Source organism: Mustelus asterias, chromosome 23 (assembly GCF_964213995.1).
Source record: "Mustelus asterias chromosome 23, sMusAst1.hap1.1, whole genome shotgun sequence".
In the NCBI taxonomy this organism is placed as follows: domain Eukaryota; kingdom Metazoa; phylum Chordata; class Chondrichthyes; order Carcharhiniformes; family Triakidae; genus Mustelus; species Mustelus asterias.
In genome coordinates this window covers 39,894,864-39,914,052 of record NC_135823.1, presented here as the reverse complement: position 1 = coordinate 39,914,052, position 19,189 = coordinate 39,894,864, and the positions used below count along the sequence as shown (strand labels likewise).

General features: G+C 44.0%; 1 protein-coding gene across 3 annotated transcripts in view; it reads right to left on the bottom strand.

Annotated features, from left to right (window-relative positions):
• LOC144510676 (interleukin-21 receptor-like) overlaps positions 1 to 19,189 on the bottom strand; it is a 33,375-nt gene that overhangs the window by 12,641 nt on the left and 1,545 nt on the right. Inside the window, exons 2-3 of one of the 3 annotated variants that reach the window (XM_078240380.1) lie at positions 16,877 to 16,948; positions 6,030 to 6,113 (exon numbers count right to left, since the gene is read on the bottom strand). In XM_078240380.1, coding sequence (XP_078096506.1) covers positions 6,030 to 6,084 — 55 coding nt within the window. In that variant the 5' untranslated portion in view covers positions 6,085 to 6,113; positions 16,877 to 16,948. Of the gene's footprint in view, positions 1 to 6,029; positions 6,114 to 6,213; positions 6,645 to 16,876; positions 16,949 to 19,189 lie in introns of those variants that run through there. The other 2 variants (XM_078240379.1, XM_078240378.1) reach the window with 2 other exon arrangements.

Sequence of the window (19,189 nt, the reverse complement as noted above, 5' to 3'; positions counted from 1 at the left end):
GTCTAATACAGATAAGAAATATACAGTAAATGGCAGAACCCTTAAGAGTATTGATAGGCAAAGGGATCTGGGTGTACAGGTACACAGGTCACTGAAAGTGGCAAGGCAGGTGGAGAAGGTAGTCAAGAAGGCATACGGCATGCTTGCCTTCATCAGCCAGGGTATTGAGTTTAAAAATTGGCAAGTCATGTTGACGCTTTATAGAACCTTCATGAGGCTGCACTTGGAATATAGTGTTCAATTCTGGTCGCCACGCTACCAGAAGGATGTGGAGGCTTTGGAGAGGGTACAGAAAAGATTTACCAGGATGTTGCCTGGTATGGAGGGCATTAGCTATGAAGAGAGGTTGGAGAAACTTGATTTGTTCTCACTGGAGCGAAGGAGGTCAAGGGGAGACCTGATAGAAGTCTACAAGATTATGAGAGGCATGGACAGAGTGGATAGTCAGAAGCTTTTTCCCAAGGTGGAAGAGTCAATTACTAGGGGGCATAGGTTTAAGGTGTGAGGGGCAAGTTTTAAAAGAGATGTACGAGGCAGATTTTTGACAGAGTGGTGGATGCCTGGAACTTGTTGCCGGGGGAGGTAGTGGAAGTGGATACGGTAGTGGCTTTTAAGGGGTGTCTTGACAAGTACATGAATGAGATGGGAATAGAGGGATATGGTCCCCGGAAGCGTAGGGGGTTTTAGTCAAGTCGGGCAGCATGGTCGATGCAGGCTTGGAGGGCCGAAGGGCCTGTTCCTGTGCTGTAATTTTTTGTTCTTTATATGATAGACCTGGCATCCCAGGAATCAGTCTAGTAAACCTTCACTGTACTCCCTCTATAGCTAGTATACCCTTCATCAGATAAGGACACCAAAACTGCACATAATACTCAAGGTGTGGCCTCACCAACACCATATACAATTGCAGCAAAACATCCCTAAACTCAAATCCTCTCTCCATGAAGGCCAACATACCATTTGCCTTCTTTACTGCCTGCTGTACCTGCGCGCTTACTTTTAGCAACCGATGCACGAGGACACCAAGGTCTTGCTGAGCATCCACCGCTTTCAATTTACACCCATTTAAGTAATAAACTGTCTTCTAATTATTGCTACCAAAATGGATAACCTCACGTTTATTCACATTATACTGCATCTGCCGTGCATATGCCCATTCACTGAGCCTGTCCAAATAGAACATAGAACATTGAACAGTACAGCACAGGCCTTTCGGCCCACAATGTTGTGCCAAACCTTTTCCGAAACCAAGATCAAGCTATCCCACTCCTTATCATTCTAGTGTGCTCCATGTGCCTATCCAATAACCGCTTGAAAGTTCCTAAAGTGTCCGACTCCACTATCACAGCAGGCAGTCCATTCCACCCCCCAATCACTGAGTAAAGAACCTATCTCATACATCCCTCCTACATCTTCCACCACAAACCTTATAGCTATGCCCCCTAGTAACAGCTACATTCACCCGAGGAAATAGTCTCTGAACGTCCACCCTATCTATCCCCCTCATCATCTTATAAACCTCTATTAAGTCGCCTCTCAACCTCCTCCGCTCTAAAGAGAAAAGCCCCAGCTCCCTCAACCTTTCCTCATAAGACCTACCCTCCAAACCAGGCAGCATCCTGGTAAATCTCCTTTGCACTCTTTCAAGTGCTTTCACATCCTTCTCATAGTGAGGTGACCAGAACTGCACACAATATTCCAAATGTGGTCTCACCAAGGTCCTGTACAGTTGCAGCATAACCCCACAGCTCTTAAACTCAAACCCCCTGTCAATAAACGCTAACACACTATAGGCCGCCTTCACGGCTCTATCCACTTGAGTGGCAACCTTCAGAGATCTGTGGTTAGGAACCCCAAGATCTCTCTGTTAGTCCACATTCCTCAGAACCCTACCATTGACCCTGTAATCCGCATTCAAATTTGTCCTACCAAAATGAATCACCTCGCACTTATCAGGGTTAAACTCCAACTGCCATTTTTTGGCCCAGCCCTGCATCCTATCAAAGTCTCTATGCAGCCTACAACAGCCCTCCACCTCATCCACTACTCCACCAATCTTGGTGTCATCAGCAAATTTACTGATCCACCTTTCAGCCCCCTCCTCCAAGTCATTGATAAAAACCACAAATAGCAGAGGACCCAGCACTGATCCTTGTGGTACACCGCTGGTAACTGGTCTCCCTGCAGCCCTTCTTATACAAAGGCAGAAAATTTGCTACCCTCCAATCTTCAGGCATCTCACCTGTGGCTGTCAATGATTCAAAATATCTCTGCTAGGGGACCTGCAAATTCCTCCCTCGCCTCCCACAATGTCCTGGGATACATTTCAACAGGTCCCAGGGATTTATCTACTTTGATGTGCTTTAAGATTTCCAGCGCCTTCTTCTCTGTAATACGTACATACCTCAAGACATCACCATTTATTTCCCCAAGTTCCCTAACATCCATGCCTTTCTCAACAGTAAATACTGATGAGAAATATTCATTTAGGATCTTACCCATCCCTTGTGGATCCTCACATAGATGACCTTGCTGATCCTTCAGAGACCCTACTCTATTCCTAGTTACTCTTTTGTCCTTTATGTATTTGTAGAAGCTCTTGGGATTCTCCTTTGCCTTATCTGTCAAAACAATCTCATGTCCCCTTTTTGCCCTCCCGATTTCTCTCTTAACCTCTACTCCAACAACCTCTATAGTCTTCAAGGGATCCACTTGATTCCAGCTGCCTATGCATGTGATTTGGCTCCTCCTTTTTAACCAGGGCTTCAATATCCCGAGTCAACCAGGGTTCCCTACTTCTACCAGCCTTGCCCTTCACTCCAAAAGGAATGTGCTTACCCTGAACCCTGGTTAATACACTTTGAAAGCCTCCCACTTACCAGTCATCCCTTTGCCAGTCAACTTTTGAAAGTTCCTGTCTAATACCATCAAAATTGGCCTTGCCCCAATTTAGAATTTTAACTTTTGGGCCAGACCTATCATTCTCATAGCCATCTTAAAACTAATGGAATTATGGTCACTGGTCCCAAAGTTAATCAGTTCATAAGATGTTGGAGCAGAATTAGGCCATTCGGCCCATCGAGACCGCTCCGCCATTCGATCATGGCTGATATGCTCCTCATCCCCATTTTCCTTCTCCCTGTAACCCTTCAAAGTGATCCCTCACTAACTACTCTGCAACCTGCCCTTATTTCCCAAGAGGAGGTAAAGTTTTGTCCCCTCTCTAGTCGGGCCATTCCTCCTGAATACACTCAAATTTCTCTCCATCCAAGCCCCTAATGCTATGGCTGACCCAGTCAATGTTGGGAAAGTTAAAGTCCCCTACTATTACCACCCTATTTTTCTTGCAGCTATCTGTAATCTCCTTAAATATTTGCTTCTCAATTTCCTGCTGATTATTTGGGGGCCTGTAGTACAATCCTATCAAAAAGTGATCTCTCCCTTCTTATTTTTAAGTTCCACCTGCACAGACTCAGTGGGCGAACCCCGGATACATCCCCTCTCAGTACTGCCGTGATGTTCTCCCTAATCAAAAACACAACTTCCCCCTCCTCTCTTACCTCCTGTTCTATATTTCCTATAGCATCTGTACCCTGGGACATTGAGTTGCCAGTCCTGCGCCTTCCTTAGCCATGTTTCAGTAATAGCTATAATATCCCAGTCCCAGGTACCCATCCATGCCCTGAGTTCATCTGCCTTGCCCGTCAGGCCTCTTGCATTGAAATAAATGCATCGAGATTTCTCTTGCTCTCGGCCCTGCTTTCTCAGACCATCTGTCCAGTCATGTTTTGTACACCATCCCTGTGTTTTATTTCTCTTCGATTACTCGACCCATTCACTGAGTTCTCCACATACTCTGTACTCTATACTGTGACCCTTTTTGATTTTGGTTTCTCTGCCTTTCACTTTTCCCCTTACTGTCTTTACTTTACTTCTCTCTGACTTCCTGCATTGGTTCCCATCCCCTGCCACGTTAGTTTAAACCCTCCCCAACAGCACTAGCAAACACTCCCCTTAGGACATTGGTTCCTGGCCTGCCCTGGTGCAGACGGTCCAATTTTGTACTGGTCCCATCTCTCCCAGAACCAGTTCCAATGTCCCAGGAATTTGAATCCCTCCCTTTTGTAACACCTCTGAAGCCACGTATTCATCTTAGCTATCCTGACATTCCTACACTGACTAGCATGTGGCACTGGTGGCAATCCTGAGATTACTACCTTTGAGGTCCTACTTTTTAGCTTAACTCCAAACTCCCTAAATTCAGCTTGTAGGAACTCATCCCATTTTTTACCTATATCGTTGGTGCCCATATGCACTACGACAGCGGGCTGTTCACCCTCCCCCTCCAGAATGTCCTGCAGCTGCTCCGAGACATCCTTGACCTTGCACCAAGGATGCAACATACCATCCTGGAGTCCTGTTTGCATCCACAGAAACGCCTGTCTATTCCCCTTACAATTGAGTCCCCTATCACTATAGCTCTTCCACTCTTTTTCCTGCCGTCCTGCGCAGCAGAGCCAGCCAGGGTGCCATGAACCTGGCTGCTGCCACCTTCCCCTGGTAAGCCATCTCCCCCAACATTATCCAAAATGGTATATCTGTTTTGGATGGAGATGACCGCAGGGGACCCTTGCCTGCCTTCTTACTCTTCCCCTGTCTGGTGGTCACCCATTCCCTGTCTCCCTCAGAAATTTTTATCTGCAGTGTGACCAACTCACTGAACGTGCTATCCACGACTTCCGTAGCATCGTGGATGGCTCCAAAGTGAATCCATCCGCAGCTCCAGAGCCATCAAGCGGTTTAACAGGAGCTGAAGTTGGACATACTTCTTGCACCTGAAGGAGCCAGGGACACTGGAAGAGTCCCTGAATTCCCACATTGCACAAGAGGAGCATGACACGGGTCTGGGATCTCCTGTCATGACTTAACCCTTAATTTAAGAACAAATAAAGTACAGCACAGGAACAGGCCCTTCGGCCCTCCAAACCTGCACCGATCATGATACTTGCCTAAACTAAAACCATATGCACTTAGCGTCTGTATCCTTCCATTCCCACCCTATTCATGTGTTCGCCTAGTTGCCCCTGAAATGCTACTATCGTACCTGCTCCCACCACCTCCCCAGGCAATACATTTCAGACATACACTACCAGCTGTGTAAAAAACTTGCCTCACACATCTCCTCTAAACTTTTCCCCACACACCTTAAACCTATGTCCCCTCGTACTTGATTTTTCTACCCTAGGAAAGAGCATCTGACTATCCACTCTGTGCATGCCACTCAATCTTGTAAACCTCTATCAAGTCATCCCTCAACCTCTGTTGTTCCAGTGAGAACAAACCGAGCTTATCCAACCTCTCTTCATAGCCAATACCCTCCAGACCTGGTAAACCTCTTCTGTACCCTCTCAAAAGCATCCACATCCTTCTGGTAGTGTGGTGACCAGAATTGTACACAATATTCTAAATGAGGCCTAACTAAGGTTCTGTACAGCTGTAACATGACCTTTTATACTCAATGCCCCGACTGATGAAGACAAGCTTACAACTACAATGCCAAGAGAAAAGGAAAAGAAAAACTACTTACCAGCCAATCACTTACCTGCTGGCTGTGACCACACAGTTCAATTTCTTTCTACCTCTCACTGGTCCTCGAGTCTCCTTTGCAGGTCTGCCTCTCCACTCCTCACAAAGATGAGCCCCTCTTTCCCCTCAGCTCCAAATTCCTGATACCCTCACTCTGGCTGAAATCTCACTCCTGCTGACTGGTCGTGCGCTTGCTAAACCCACTGCCTTATATAGAGCTGAGGTGAGCTGGGATGACTCACACACCAGTTTAAAATTCCTAAGTGTTCACACCTATTGAGGCCCTAATCAGGCTTCAATTGATTGACAGATAACTGCCACTTAGCTAACTGGGCAGAGCAGATAGGTATCAAAGTGGAAGAGGAAAGAGGAGAAAACTGGGAAAGAAACAGGTAAACTGGTTTAGAACCAATTCTGATTAAGGCAAATCTCCAAATACCTACATGGCTTTTGAGCTTTCACAGTGAACCACAGCAGTGGAAGAAGGATTAGCCTCATTCTGATGATTGCCAATGGCAAAAGCAAATCTGCAAAACAAAATGCAAAACAGTACAAAATGAAGACATATTTATAAATGAAAGAGCCTACAGTGCAAAACTAAATTAAAACAGCAGTTGGCAACCTTACCCAAATATGGCACAGGTCCAGAGGCTGAGAATGCTGTACCTGCCCTGGGAATGTTTGATGGGACTGTGTAAAGGGAGCTTTACTCCATATCTAACCAATGCCGTGCCTGCCCAGGGATTGTTTGATGGAACAGTGTTTACTGAATTTTGCTCTTTTTCTAATCTGTGCTGTACCTGCCCTAGGAATGTTTGATGGGACAATGTAGAGAGAGCTTTATTCTGTATCTAACCTGTGCTGTACCTGCCCTGGGAGTGCTTGATGGGACAGTGTTGAGGGAGTTTTTACCCTGTTTCTAATCTATGCTGTACCGGTCCTGGGATTGCTTAATAGCTTTGTGCAGACTTGAGGGAGCTGTACTCTGTACATACCCTGTTTCAACCAGATCTCGGAGTGCTCAATGTTGACAAGAGAGTGGAAAATAGTCACCCTTATTTGCAAACGTCCACCCACACCTTAAACAGTTATACAGAGCCTGATCTTATCTAGGAAGTGCCTGCGCTTTGAAACCAGTGATCGACAAGAAAGCATGGAATGACTAAATCTGATTAATCATTATCAGCTATGAGTCTCAGAACTGAGATGTTGTTGCTGCTTATTGCAACATGCAGTTCAATCATTAATCTGTAGAGATAGGACTCTGCTTGTTACACATCCTGTCAAGGATAGGTTCTCATCAAGGCATCACATGGAATAAATGAATTAAGCCACTTTTGTAATTCTATTGGAATGTGGATCTAATTTAAAGCTGCAGCTTTCATAACAATTTCTAACAGTGGGTGGTTGAGAATAACAGATGCAAGCATATTTGCACTGGCGTATCTGTCACCTCCTTCAGCAGTGCTGAGGGGAGCTATTCTATCTGATTCAGGCACTGCACCTTTGCTGTTGTGGGTATCTCGGTGGTCAATTGCATTGATACACTCTCTGAGAGCTGAGTTCCTGTGAGGAGATGCTAATCTAAATACCTCTCCACCCTCCCCTCAACTTCCACCAACACCCTCCCAGAGTTACTTTATTTTGGTTGAACATTTGTGCATGGACTTTGCCTTATTTTATAAATAAAGTTGTATTATAATAATGATAAAGTAAGTAAAGTTTATTTATTAAATTATATTTTTTGAGGAGGTAACTAAGTGTGTTGATGAAGGTAGGGCAGTTGATGTCATATACACGGATTTTAGTAAGGCGTTTGATAAGGTCCCCCATGGTCGGCTTATGATGAAAGTGAGGAGGTGTGGGATAGAGGGAAAGTGGTGGACATTGGAAGGATTTACAGGTTAACAATAGGCCTGTTTGGCTATGTTATGAACACACCTTCCTTGGTCATCAAGTCTCGGGTGGCACCGAGCCTGCAGTTTCTGACTCAAAGACAGAAACACTACTGCTGCGTCATTAGACTTCCCACATATTTGTACTTACTATAAATTTACTGCCCATGTGCAACGCTATCCATTTATCTGTTTAATATTCATTGAATATGTAGGTTAGCAGAATGAGCAGTCAAGTAGCATAGGAACATAGGAGCTGGAGTAGGCCATCCGACCCTTTGGGCTTGCTCTACCATTCGATAACATCATGGTTGATCTGGTTACGGTTTCAATTACACTTTCCTGTCTCTGCCTTTCCCAAAGGAAAACAGTTGACTCTTGATTCCCCTGTCTAGCAAAACTCTATCTAACTCAACCTTGAATAAATTCAATGACCCAGGCTCCACTGCTCTATGGAGAAGAGATGTCCACATATCAATGACTCTCTGAGAGCAAAAAATTTCTCCTCATCTCAGTCTTAGAAGGAAGACCACTTATTCTTAAACTATGCCCCCTAGTCCTAGTCTCCCCAACTAGTGGAAACATCCTTTTATATCTACTCTATCAAATCCCCTCAGGATCTTATATGTTTCAATAAATCACCTCACATTTTCTGAACTAAAATGGGCTTAGGCCCAACCTGTTCAATCTTTCTTCATAGCATAAGCCCCTCATCTGAGGAATGAGCCAAATGAACCTTTCTCCTTCAAAGCAATTATGACTGGAATTTTCCAGCCCTGACATGGCTAGTTCCTCTGCGGAGGATGCAGTAAGCCAGCCAAAAGCCCATTGACTTTGATGGGACTAGATGGTCCCACTGGTGGATGGGGCTGGAAAATCCTGCCTTATATCTTTTTCCAAATAAGGAGACCAAAACTATACACAGTACTCCATATGTGATCTCACCAATTCCTGTACAACTGCAGTAAAGCACTCCTACTTTTATACTCCATCCCACTTGCAATAAACACCAAATTCCATTTGCCTTCCTAATCATTTGCAGTGCATAAATACTAACTTTGTGTGATTCATGAACCAGGACAACCAGATCTCTCTGTGCCACCGAGTTCTGCAATCTCTCTCCATTTAAGTAATATATTCCTTTTCTGCCAAAGTGAACAAGTTCAGGTTTTCCCACATTATATTTCATCTGCCAATTTTTCCCTCACTCATTTAATCTGCCGAGACTCCCTTTGTGAAGGAAGTCTTGTGGTGCAGGGGTCCTACCTCTGGTTTCAGGCCTTACTTCAGGACTTGATGACCATGAACAATGCATTTGTAACGTGGCCTAATTAGCCTGTAAATCCTTCCAATGACAAGTGGTACAAGCAGAAGAGTTTTCTGGTCAGCTATGCTGCAGAAGGCAACGGCAGACCACTGAAGTACTTTGCGAAGCATATATCATGAGTAAATCCAATAAACGTCCATGGTTGCCAATGCCCTCTTCGAATTTGGTATCTGAAGGAGGAAGCTATCTCTTTGCAGATTGTCTATCTCCTCTTGACAATTTACTTTTCTGCCTATCTTGGTGCCATTTTAAAATTTAGCTATCATGCATTTTGTCCCTTTTCCAAACCATTGAGGTATATTGTAATTAATTGAGGCCCCAACACTGATCCCTGTGGCACTCTACTAGTTACAGCTTGCCAACCCAAAAAATACCTATTTATCTCTACTCTCCGCTTTCTGTTATCTACCCAATGCTTTATCCATACTAATATGTTACCCCCTACACCATGTCATCTTATCTTATGTAGTAAACTTTGATGTGGCACCGTTATGTATTTAAAATAGTTGCATCATTGCTGGCAGAACGTAACGTGACATGTAGTGATGTTAGCAGAGTGGTTTGCGAGCTTTTACAGCACTTCCATTTTGGACCTTGGACAAGCAACGTCACCTCTTTAAACCTACATCATGTTTGACTTTAACCCATGAGTGTAGCACCTCATTACTTTTCTTTTTGGTTCAAATTTCTAGTCAATACATAACAAAGAGAAAACTGGTGACGAGAGTGGAAATATTTGAGAAAACAATTCAGCACCTTGGATCAAAAAGGTGATCAAAGGCAAGGAGGAGAAACTGCTGAGGCAAAAAGAAAAAAAGGTTTAGAAAAAAGTGTGTCAGCAAGAATGAAAAAAAAAACGTATTTATCGTTTAAATAAAGTGGATAGACTTCCAGGCAAAAGAAAAATTTTGCATAGTTAGATAGGGAGATTTCTTGCATTGTACAAGGGTAGTTTGGAAAAAGAAGTATAGAACCTGGAAGCCGGTAACCAAAAAGGACAGGCCAAAGGGATGCATTTGATGAAGATTGCGAAACTTGGAACTCAAATGAAGAAAGATTCCAATATTATCTACAAGCAAGTCAAGTACCAGATGACCTAAAGGTAGGACATAAAACTTTACTACAAAGTCTCATCCATCCAGCAAAGACAGGAGTTAAACCTACAATGAATTGACAAAGGTCTTAGAAGCGCTTTTCTCACTGAAGCTGCTGATCGTTGCAGAAAGATATAGGTTCCACTGCCGAAGGCAGGAGGAAGGCGAAAGTATTTCACAGTTCATGGCAACCTTACAAAGGCTAGCTAACAACTACAAATTTAGTGCAATACCTGATGATACTCTTCACGATAGGTTGGTATGTGAACTCCAGATAGGGCTGCTCACTGAAAATACATTGGGCGGAATCTTACTGGCTTCCCATGGTGGTCGATTGGCGTGGAAGCTGGTAAGATCGGGAGAGAGGCAAAAAAACGCTTCTCACAATCTTGCCGGCCCCAAGCTGCCAGCAAAATCTGGGTGCGAGGTTGATTTCAAATATTAGTGACATGCTTAGCCCAGGACTCAATTGGAGGGCCGATTGTGTGTGTGTGTGTGTGTGTGTGTGTGTGTGTTGGGGGGGGGGGTGATCAGCCAGGGCGGCGATCGAGCAGGGGGGTGAGGTGGGGAGTTGGTGACAGACAGAATGCTGCGAGTTTGGGGCGCCTGCGCAGTTGCACCCCTAGAACTCAGCAGCTGGCCTTACAGGTGAGCTGAAACCCCACTCACTCCCCCCTCCTGACGAGATTCACATTATTGCCTCTGTATTGCTCAGAGTGCTGTAAATTACCATTACCTGCCTCACTGAAAAAAAACAGCAGGAAAACCTCCCATTTCTCACCCATTTTACACTTAGAATTTTTTGGAGAACATTCTGCCCATTGACCCTTAAATCAGGAGTAGACCTGCAGTGCCAATGGAGCTGGCTGCAAAAGAGGGATAAAGATCCACAAAATGGAGACTGCTAGAAATAAATCTGCAAAACTACAAGCATGTCACCTGGGGGAAAGCTGGAGTCGGGAAAACAATGCAAGAATTGTAGCAAAAAGTCCATTTTGCCAAAGCATGGCTGGACACAGCAAACTTTTTCTACACCAAAAATGTGTAAAGAACACATCCAAGCCTGCAAGAAAAATCTATAAGATGACAGGCAAAGATGAAGACACCTTAGAAGATAATGTGCCAAGCTAAGTTCAGGGGCTGAAGCTAGGCGTCTTGTTGGTACAGGGCGATTCACAATGTTTTTGGATATTCCCAAAACTCAATGGTAAACTAGCCAAAATGGAGGTTGATACTGAGGCTGCAGGATCATTGATGTCTGAGACAATCTATAATCAGTCAGAAGCCATTGAAACCATCAAATATTATTCTACGGACGTACACAGAAGAGGTCGTACAACTAAAATGAAACATTAGGGTAAAAGTGAAAGTGAATGGACAACAGTGGAATTGCATCTCCATGTTTTCCATGGGAACTTTCCTGCTTCATTCGGTGGAGCATGGGTTGGGAAAAATTAACTCAACTGGGAAGTTGTAAATCACTGGTCAATGAGAAGACTGACCCACAGCAACTTGTGGAAAAATACGAAAGTGTGTTTGAAAATTCAGTGGGCTCAATGACAGGAGTTGAAACCACACTCAAATTTAAGCCCAACAGTACGCCAAAAAGCCAGAACGGTACCATCTGCCATCAGATCAAAAGTTGAAGAAGAACTGGAAAGACTAGTCCAAACAGGAGTAATTGAACCAATTACTACAAGTTTCAGAGGTCCTTGGATTAAACTCTGAGTGGGCTAAATGGTGTACAATGTTATCTAGATGATATACTCATTTACAGGTTCAAGTGAACAAGAGCACTTCAAGAACTTGGAAGCTACACCGGAACATTTGCAAAAGCATAGGCCAGAATTCTCCGGCCATTCATGGCCTGCTTCCGCTGCCAGCAAGAATGGAGAATTTGGCGCTCAGTCAAATCTCCGTTCACTGCAGCAGGACTGGAGAACCTCAGTTGTGGGTGAAGTCGGAGAATCCGGTCCATAATCTCGCGGCCAGAAAGGGAAAGTGTGACTTTTTCAATACATCCATAAACTACTTGGGTCATATCATTGATAAAGGTGGCCTGCAAAAGGAACCAAAAAAGATGATAGCAATTTTAGAAGCACCGCATCCTCAAAATGTGACGGACCTAAGATCGTTTCTAGGATTGATTATCTATTACGGTAAATTTGTTTCAAATTTAGCACTGCTATTGAAGTATTACACACCTTGCTTTGTGTTAAACAGGCATGGCACTGGACAAAGGAATGTGAAAGAGCATATGAAGAGGTGAAAGAAGCTTTAAGTAAGTCAGAGCTATTCGTTCACTTCAATCTTAAACTGAAAATACAACTTGCTTATGATGCATCACTCTATGGGTTAGACGCAGTTGTCTCACACATCATGCCGTCGGGAGGAGAGACCGACAGCCTTTGCTTCACAAACTCTCATTAGTGCAGAAATGAATTATGCTCAGCTGGAAAAGGAAGCTCTAAATATTAGATTAGAGCTAATCTGAGTACTATATTCGGAGTAGGAATATTTCATCAATACCTTTACAGGTGTCATTTTACACTTCTGACAGATCATTGACCCTTATTGGCAATCTTCAGGCTGTTTAAAGGAATTCCTTCTTTAGCAGCTAATAGGTTAGAGATAGGGCCCGATTTTACCATTTTCATTCTCATGGGCGCAATTCAGATCCGACTTGGAAATCTGCTTTCAGGCGCCCCCATATGCACTTAGCCTGAAAAAAAAATCATGGGTCTGAATTGCGCTGTGGGCAGGGCTTAGCGCACCCGAAATTATCGGAGCTTTGAACTGCGCATGCACAGTCAGGAAAAAAATTTGAAAATCGCGCCGCTGTCACATCGCTCCCGGGCCGCAAAAGGTGGATAAAGCGCCCGGGAGTGATGGTCCCCACAGACTTCACCCTCACCCCTACAACATAACTTTCCCCCTTATCCACCCACCTCCCCACCCGCTACCCAGACTGATCGTGACCCTTTGCCCCCTTTCTCCCCTCCCACCGATTACCCACAGAGTGGCAGCAGATCCTCCCTGCCCCCCACTGCCCCCCCCCCTCCCACAACCAGAGATCCATCTGGTCTCCCCCCAGTATATTTCACATAGTCACAGCTGAGTACATTGACAGTTTCACTAATTAAGTGCACGTGCACTAATATAGCTGTAGAATCCCTTCTCTCTGCTGCCTGTACTTACAAGATCCACCGAGGTACAAATCCAGGCCTTTATTGAAGTTGTGTAATGAAACATATAGGTGCGTGTACAAATAACCGTTGCTTCATTCACCAACCTTTGGAACTGTGTTTAGCAACAGCCAACTTGCAATAAGTTATAAGAGCTGCATTTCCAAGTTTAGAAGATAATTTGGGAAATGGTAATAAGATAATTTCTACTTCTTCTGACCTTGCTGGTGTAGGGGAAAACATTCATGGCAAGTGAAATATAATCTAAGTAGCATTTATAACAGGAGTGATCAGAATTAGAAATGTGATGGGATAGAATTGATCCCCCCCCCCACCAGAGAATGATCGGGCCTCCCCCCACCAGACAACGATCTGGTCTCCCTCTTCCCCCCCCCCCCCCCCCCCACCAGAGATACATCTGACCCACCTCCTCCTCCCTCCCCCCCCCACCAGAGAATGATCGGGCCCGCCTCCCCCCCCCCCCCCCCCCCCAGACAACAATCTGGCCTCCTTCCTCCCTCTCCCCCATCCACCAGAGATACATCTGACCCGCCTCCTCCCCCCCCCGAAAATGATCGGGCCTCCCTTGTCTGGCCTCCGCACCCCCCCCCCACCCCACCAGAGAATGATCTGACCCGCCTCCCTCCTCCCTCCCCCCTCCCCCCCTCTCCCCACCACCAATCTGAGTCAGAGAGCCACTGGAAGCTCTGAACTTACCTCTTCAGCAGCTGGAGCGCCCGAAACAGACCTTTGCCGAGCAGTTCTGTTTGGCGCCCAATCTGGACGCACGAATGCGATGGTAAAGGGAGAAATGCTGATAAAACTGAATGGGCGGTTCATTAATTCAATTTAAATGCATGCAAATGCATTTAAATTGCCGTTGCGCCTGTTTCAGGTACGAATCAGATTCTGACCAGTTTCGGGCCTTGGTAAAGTGGGCATCTGCGTGGGCGCGGATCACGTTAATGACCTCACACCCGACTTTACCACTTTTTCACGCCCGCAATGGTAAAATCGGGCCTATAGTCTTTGATATTATTGGCACATATCTACGATATTCAATATTGTCAGTCGGAGCAACATGCGAATGCCGATGCTTTGTCAAAATTGCCATTACAAATCAAACAAGAACCTGAAGAAAATTTCATCAACATCCTATATTTCTCAAGTGGATAGTATACCTGTGACTTCATCCCAAGTACAGACACACAAAAAATGATCCAGCGATGGGGAAGGTTATGTAGCTGGTCCTGAAAGGAACAATGGCAGAAGTATATTGCAAAAATTCAGCCCTACATCACAAGAAGACTTGAGTTGACAATCCGGATTGTAGTTTATTATGGGGAATCCCAGTGATTATTCTGCTTTGCCTGCATGGAAAAATCCTTGAGCAACTAAATGAGGGACATTCAGTTGGGGTGAGAATGAAGGAACTGGCATGTAGTTATTTTTGGTGGGACAATGTCAGTCCTGTGCAAAACTAAGAAACACTCCACTGTTACAACCCCTACATCCTTAGAAATGACCAAAACAGTCATTCTAGTAATTTCAGTCATTCAGTAATTTCAGAGGGGAGTTGTGGAAAATATAAAAGAGCAAAGGAAGAGGTTAAATGGTACCTGTATCAGATAAGCTTCTCTTCTGTACAGATTCTACTGACTGTAACAATTTTGGTCTGATAGTCATAATGGTTTTACTTAGCCTCCTGACATGACCAATGCTCCTGCAAACCTGTGTGTGTACAAGTCTGATGTGTACAGCCTGGAAGATATTGTGCTGGACTTGTTCTTAACAAATACTGCACCTGCACGGTCATGCAAATAAAGTTGAAATTACTAGAATTTTAGTCATTCTACCACCTTGGTTATATGACACAGCAGAGCACTGGTCGTAGCACAGTTCAGCTGAAGCCCCCACACCAGTCATTGAGCCATGCATTTTCTCTCTAATCTTATTTACACCAATTTGCTGGTGACTCGGGTAATAATCCAGAGATTATTGCCTTTGAGGTTCTGATTTTTAATTTAGCCCCTAGCTGCTCATAATCCCTAAACATATGTGGGGTGATTTTCTGGCCTCTCTGCAGTGTGTTTTTCGTGGTGGGTAATGGTGATTACCCACCACGAGAAACACACTGGTATTTCCCATTAATTGCACCCCAGGCTGCCAGGACACCCGTGGCAGGGGGGCACCATTGGTAGTGGGACTAGAGGATCCCTCTGGCATGAACAGTTGGGAAATTCTGTCCATGGAATGTAATGCAGAGAAGTATGGTGATAATTTTGGCAAATTGATTAGGCACAGGGAATATATACTTAATGGCATAGCTCTAAAGTGTCAAGGAACCTGGAGATTGATGTGCATGGATCTCTGAAGGTGGCAGGGTATATTGAGAACTCTTAGCAAAACATGTAAGTAGTCAGACTTCATAAATAAGAAGTATTGAGTACAAATGCAGGGATGGTATGCTGAATCTATTAAGCTCTAGTTAGGTCACAGAGTATTGCATCCAGTTCTGGTCACTGCACTTCAGGAATGATGTATAATTATTGCCCAACCTGAGTTGCCCTGAGAAGGTGGTGCTGGGCCTTCTTGATACATTCCAATCAGTCAGTGTTGAGTAACAAGAGATCTGATGAAGAGTCCAGCCCCAAAACATTAAGTTTCTCTTTCTGTTCCCAGATACTGAGTTGCCTGTTATGTGCTCTCAATATGTTTTGATTTTATTTCTGACCCCTGGGGCAAAGGCAAACATTATTTTGCAGGGGCTTCAGATTCGCTTATAGGAATGGCTAGAGGAGAACATATAAAGCTGCAAGAGTTGATGGGGTCCAATAACATAATTCATGATGCAGTAGTGTAGTGATTGTGGTGCGGGACTGGAAACTCAAAAGGCCAGAATTAATAATCCAGACAATGTGAGACATGGCAGTTTGATAATTAGAATTTTAAAACAAAACATATGAATACAAAGCTTTATCAGTATAAGGGACCATGACGTTGGAGGATTATAGTAAAAACTTAACTGGCTCACTAATGGTCTTTAGGGAAACAAACCTTATGTCCTCACTTGGCTGTGTCAACATGTGACTCCAGTCTTACACCAATGTGATTAACTCTTAACTATACTGAGGTGAAAAAAAAATGGTGCCAGAGCGTGGTGACTTCTTGCGAGCTGTCCCCAGCATACCCTCTAATTATATCTTTCATTCTCGTCCTATGCTCTTAAAACTGTACTCGAACTATTTTAAACTTTCTAATAATGCTCTTTTTGAATCTCTTAACCGCAAAACGATATTCTGCACCTTCTCCTTTCCTTCTCCCTTATGTACTCCATGAATGGTATGTTTTCTCTGTATAGCTCGCAAGAAACACTTTTCACTGTATCCCAATACATGTGACAATAATAAATCAATTCAAAAAGTGGGCGAACAAGCCACTCAGTTGGGGGCAACTAGGGATGTACAATAAATATCAGCCTTTTTGTGGACACACACATCCCGAGGATAAATTACAATCAGGAGTGAGATTCCTAATTGTTATCCCAGTCACCTTATGTGGTCTCTGAGTGCGCTGGTTTATTTAATGCCAGCTAAAGTCTCAATATGAATAGTGGAGATCTGTGCCAACCGGGGTTGGCTGACTCTCTCCCAAACATGTCCAACATAAGGCTCCTGAAGGTAATGGAGAATCTGGCCTGTTACTGAACCCAGGCCCCAGAGGCTAAATGGAGAGCATTTAACCCAGAGCATGTGTGTGCAGTCTTAATAACACATCAGATAAACGTACTCAACTGAAGAAAAATCCCCAACGGTTTGAAACAGTAAATGTCACAGATTAGCAACGAGCATCAGAGGGGAGCTGTGGAAAATATAAAAGAGCAAAGGAAGAGGTTAAATGCCACCTGTATCAGATAAGCTTCTCTTCTGTACAGATTCTCCTGACTGTAACAATTTTGGTCTGATAGTCATAATGGTTTTACTTAGCCTCCTGACATGACCAATGGTCCTGCAAACCTGTATGTGTACAAGTCTGAACTACAGCCTGGAAGATATTGTGCTGGACTTGTTCTTAACAAATACTGCACCTGCATGGTCACGCAAATAAATTTGAAATTACTGTGCTGAAAAACTGGCCACACGCATCAGCATTTTACAAGGAACATTGCTCCTAACCAGGAGTTTCTGATTTGTTTTTTGACTCTCTGACATGTTTGCGGACTGTGATTCACGACCTATTTTGTGGTACTGTATTGTATAGACCCTTTTGGCTGAGGGTCTTTCTCTGTCTCAAGCTCTACCAAATTAGTTTCTCCTTCAGTCAAGGTCAGCGTTGCTTCACTAATCTTCATTCCGAAGGTTAATCATTCATTCTTTATTCTACCCAGTGCACAAATACACAGCTGTGACTGTAATACTAGATTCTGCACCCTCTCCTTTCCTTCTCTATGAACAGTATGCATTGTCTGTATAGCGCGCAAGAAACAATACTTTTCACTGTATACTAATACATGTGACAATAATAAATCAAATCAAAAAAATCTAATCATTTTAAATACACAGCATTTTACCCAATTCTCTATTGCCTGCATACTTGCAGCTTCTCTGATTTCTGGCTTAAGTCCTGAAATGGGTAGCATATTCTTAAAGTGAGATTGAATTTCCCCTAAATTACTTCCTGGGGCAGACCCTTGCACAGAAAGTGCTGACAAATAGTTACTAAGAAAAATATTGTTACAACATATCTGGGGAGAATTATCAAACAAGGAGTTATTGTGTTTACTTGGGACTATCCAAACCTGTTAAAAGGTAGCTTAGAAATACAACATGCTCAAGACCCTTCCAAATGGGGAGAATTATTCTTGTGCTCTCTTAATCCATGTTCCAGTTAGTTAAGAGGCTTCAATCTCATAGGAAGAGGAAAAGGCCGTTTAGCTCTTTGAGCCTGTTCTGCCATTCTAATAGGTCATGATTTGATCTATACCTCAACTCAATTTACCTTTGCTCCATATCCCTTGATAGACTTGGCTAACAAAAATCTATCAATCTCCGCCCCAAAAATTTCAATTCACAACCCCCTCACCCTGCATCACAGGAGAGACAATAGTGCCTGTCCCCATACACCTACCCTGCATGATTGTAAGCATATTTACAAGCTTATTGAAGCCTAATACTTCCATTGTGCATGAACTCGCCCTAAAAACGTACGGACTGAGGTTGTTCACGTAGATGCTTCTGATCCGGGGTAGGTGTGCTCAGGGTAACTCAATTAAACCCTGTTCATAAAGAGTGGAAACCTGGAGGGGAAGTTCCTCTCACAGGCTCTTGTTGGTTTTACACTCACTAAGAGAAGTGACTAACTATGGGGAAAATCACAAAGGAGAGGTAACTCCCTGGGTCCTCTTCCAAAAGATATTGCGGTGCCAAAAATCAGAATCTGCTTGGAATTAATTGGCTGAAATAAGGATGTTGTGTATTTAAACTCACACGGTCACATCTGTTCAGACAAAAAGACCGCTCAGCCCATTTCACCCGATCTCTCTAGAGCTTCCCACCTTACCCTCACCCCATCACCGATAGTAGCTGGCTTTTTAACACGTCTCTTGTCCTGGCCTCACTCACATTCTGAAACCATTTCAGCTGTTGATCACAATCCATGTACAGGAATCATTCCCAACTATCCCAATTTCACCCCTCGCAACCTGCGCTCTGTTGCCCTACTTCCTTGCCCGAGAGGTATGCACTCCAAATATCTCATTTGTCTTTTTAAGGTGATGCCCCACTTTAATGAGACTGTTCATTAAATGAGATCCTACTTTAACTGTACACCTCATTAATCAGCCCCCTCGTTAATCAGACCACATTTTAACCATCCCGTCCTTTAAACAGACCACTCTTAAATCAGCCTCTCATTTATAGGCTGAAGTAACTCAGATTACTTCATTCTATAAGGGTGCAGTCTTATTTCTCTCTGGACAGTGTTTGGAGTCTGGCAGTGCACACATCACCCCAGGTGTGACCTATACAGGGATATTGCATCAATCATGGAAAGGTTTTGAAAGTAGCACAGGAATGCAACACATTAAAGTAGTAATGAGTAGCT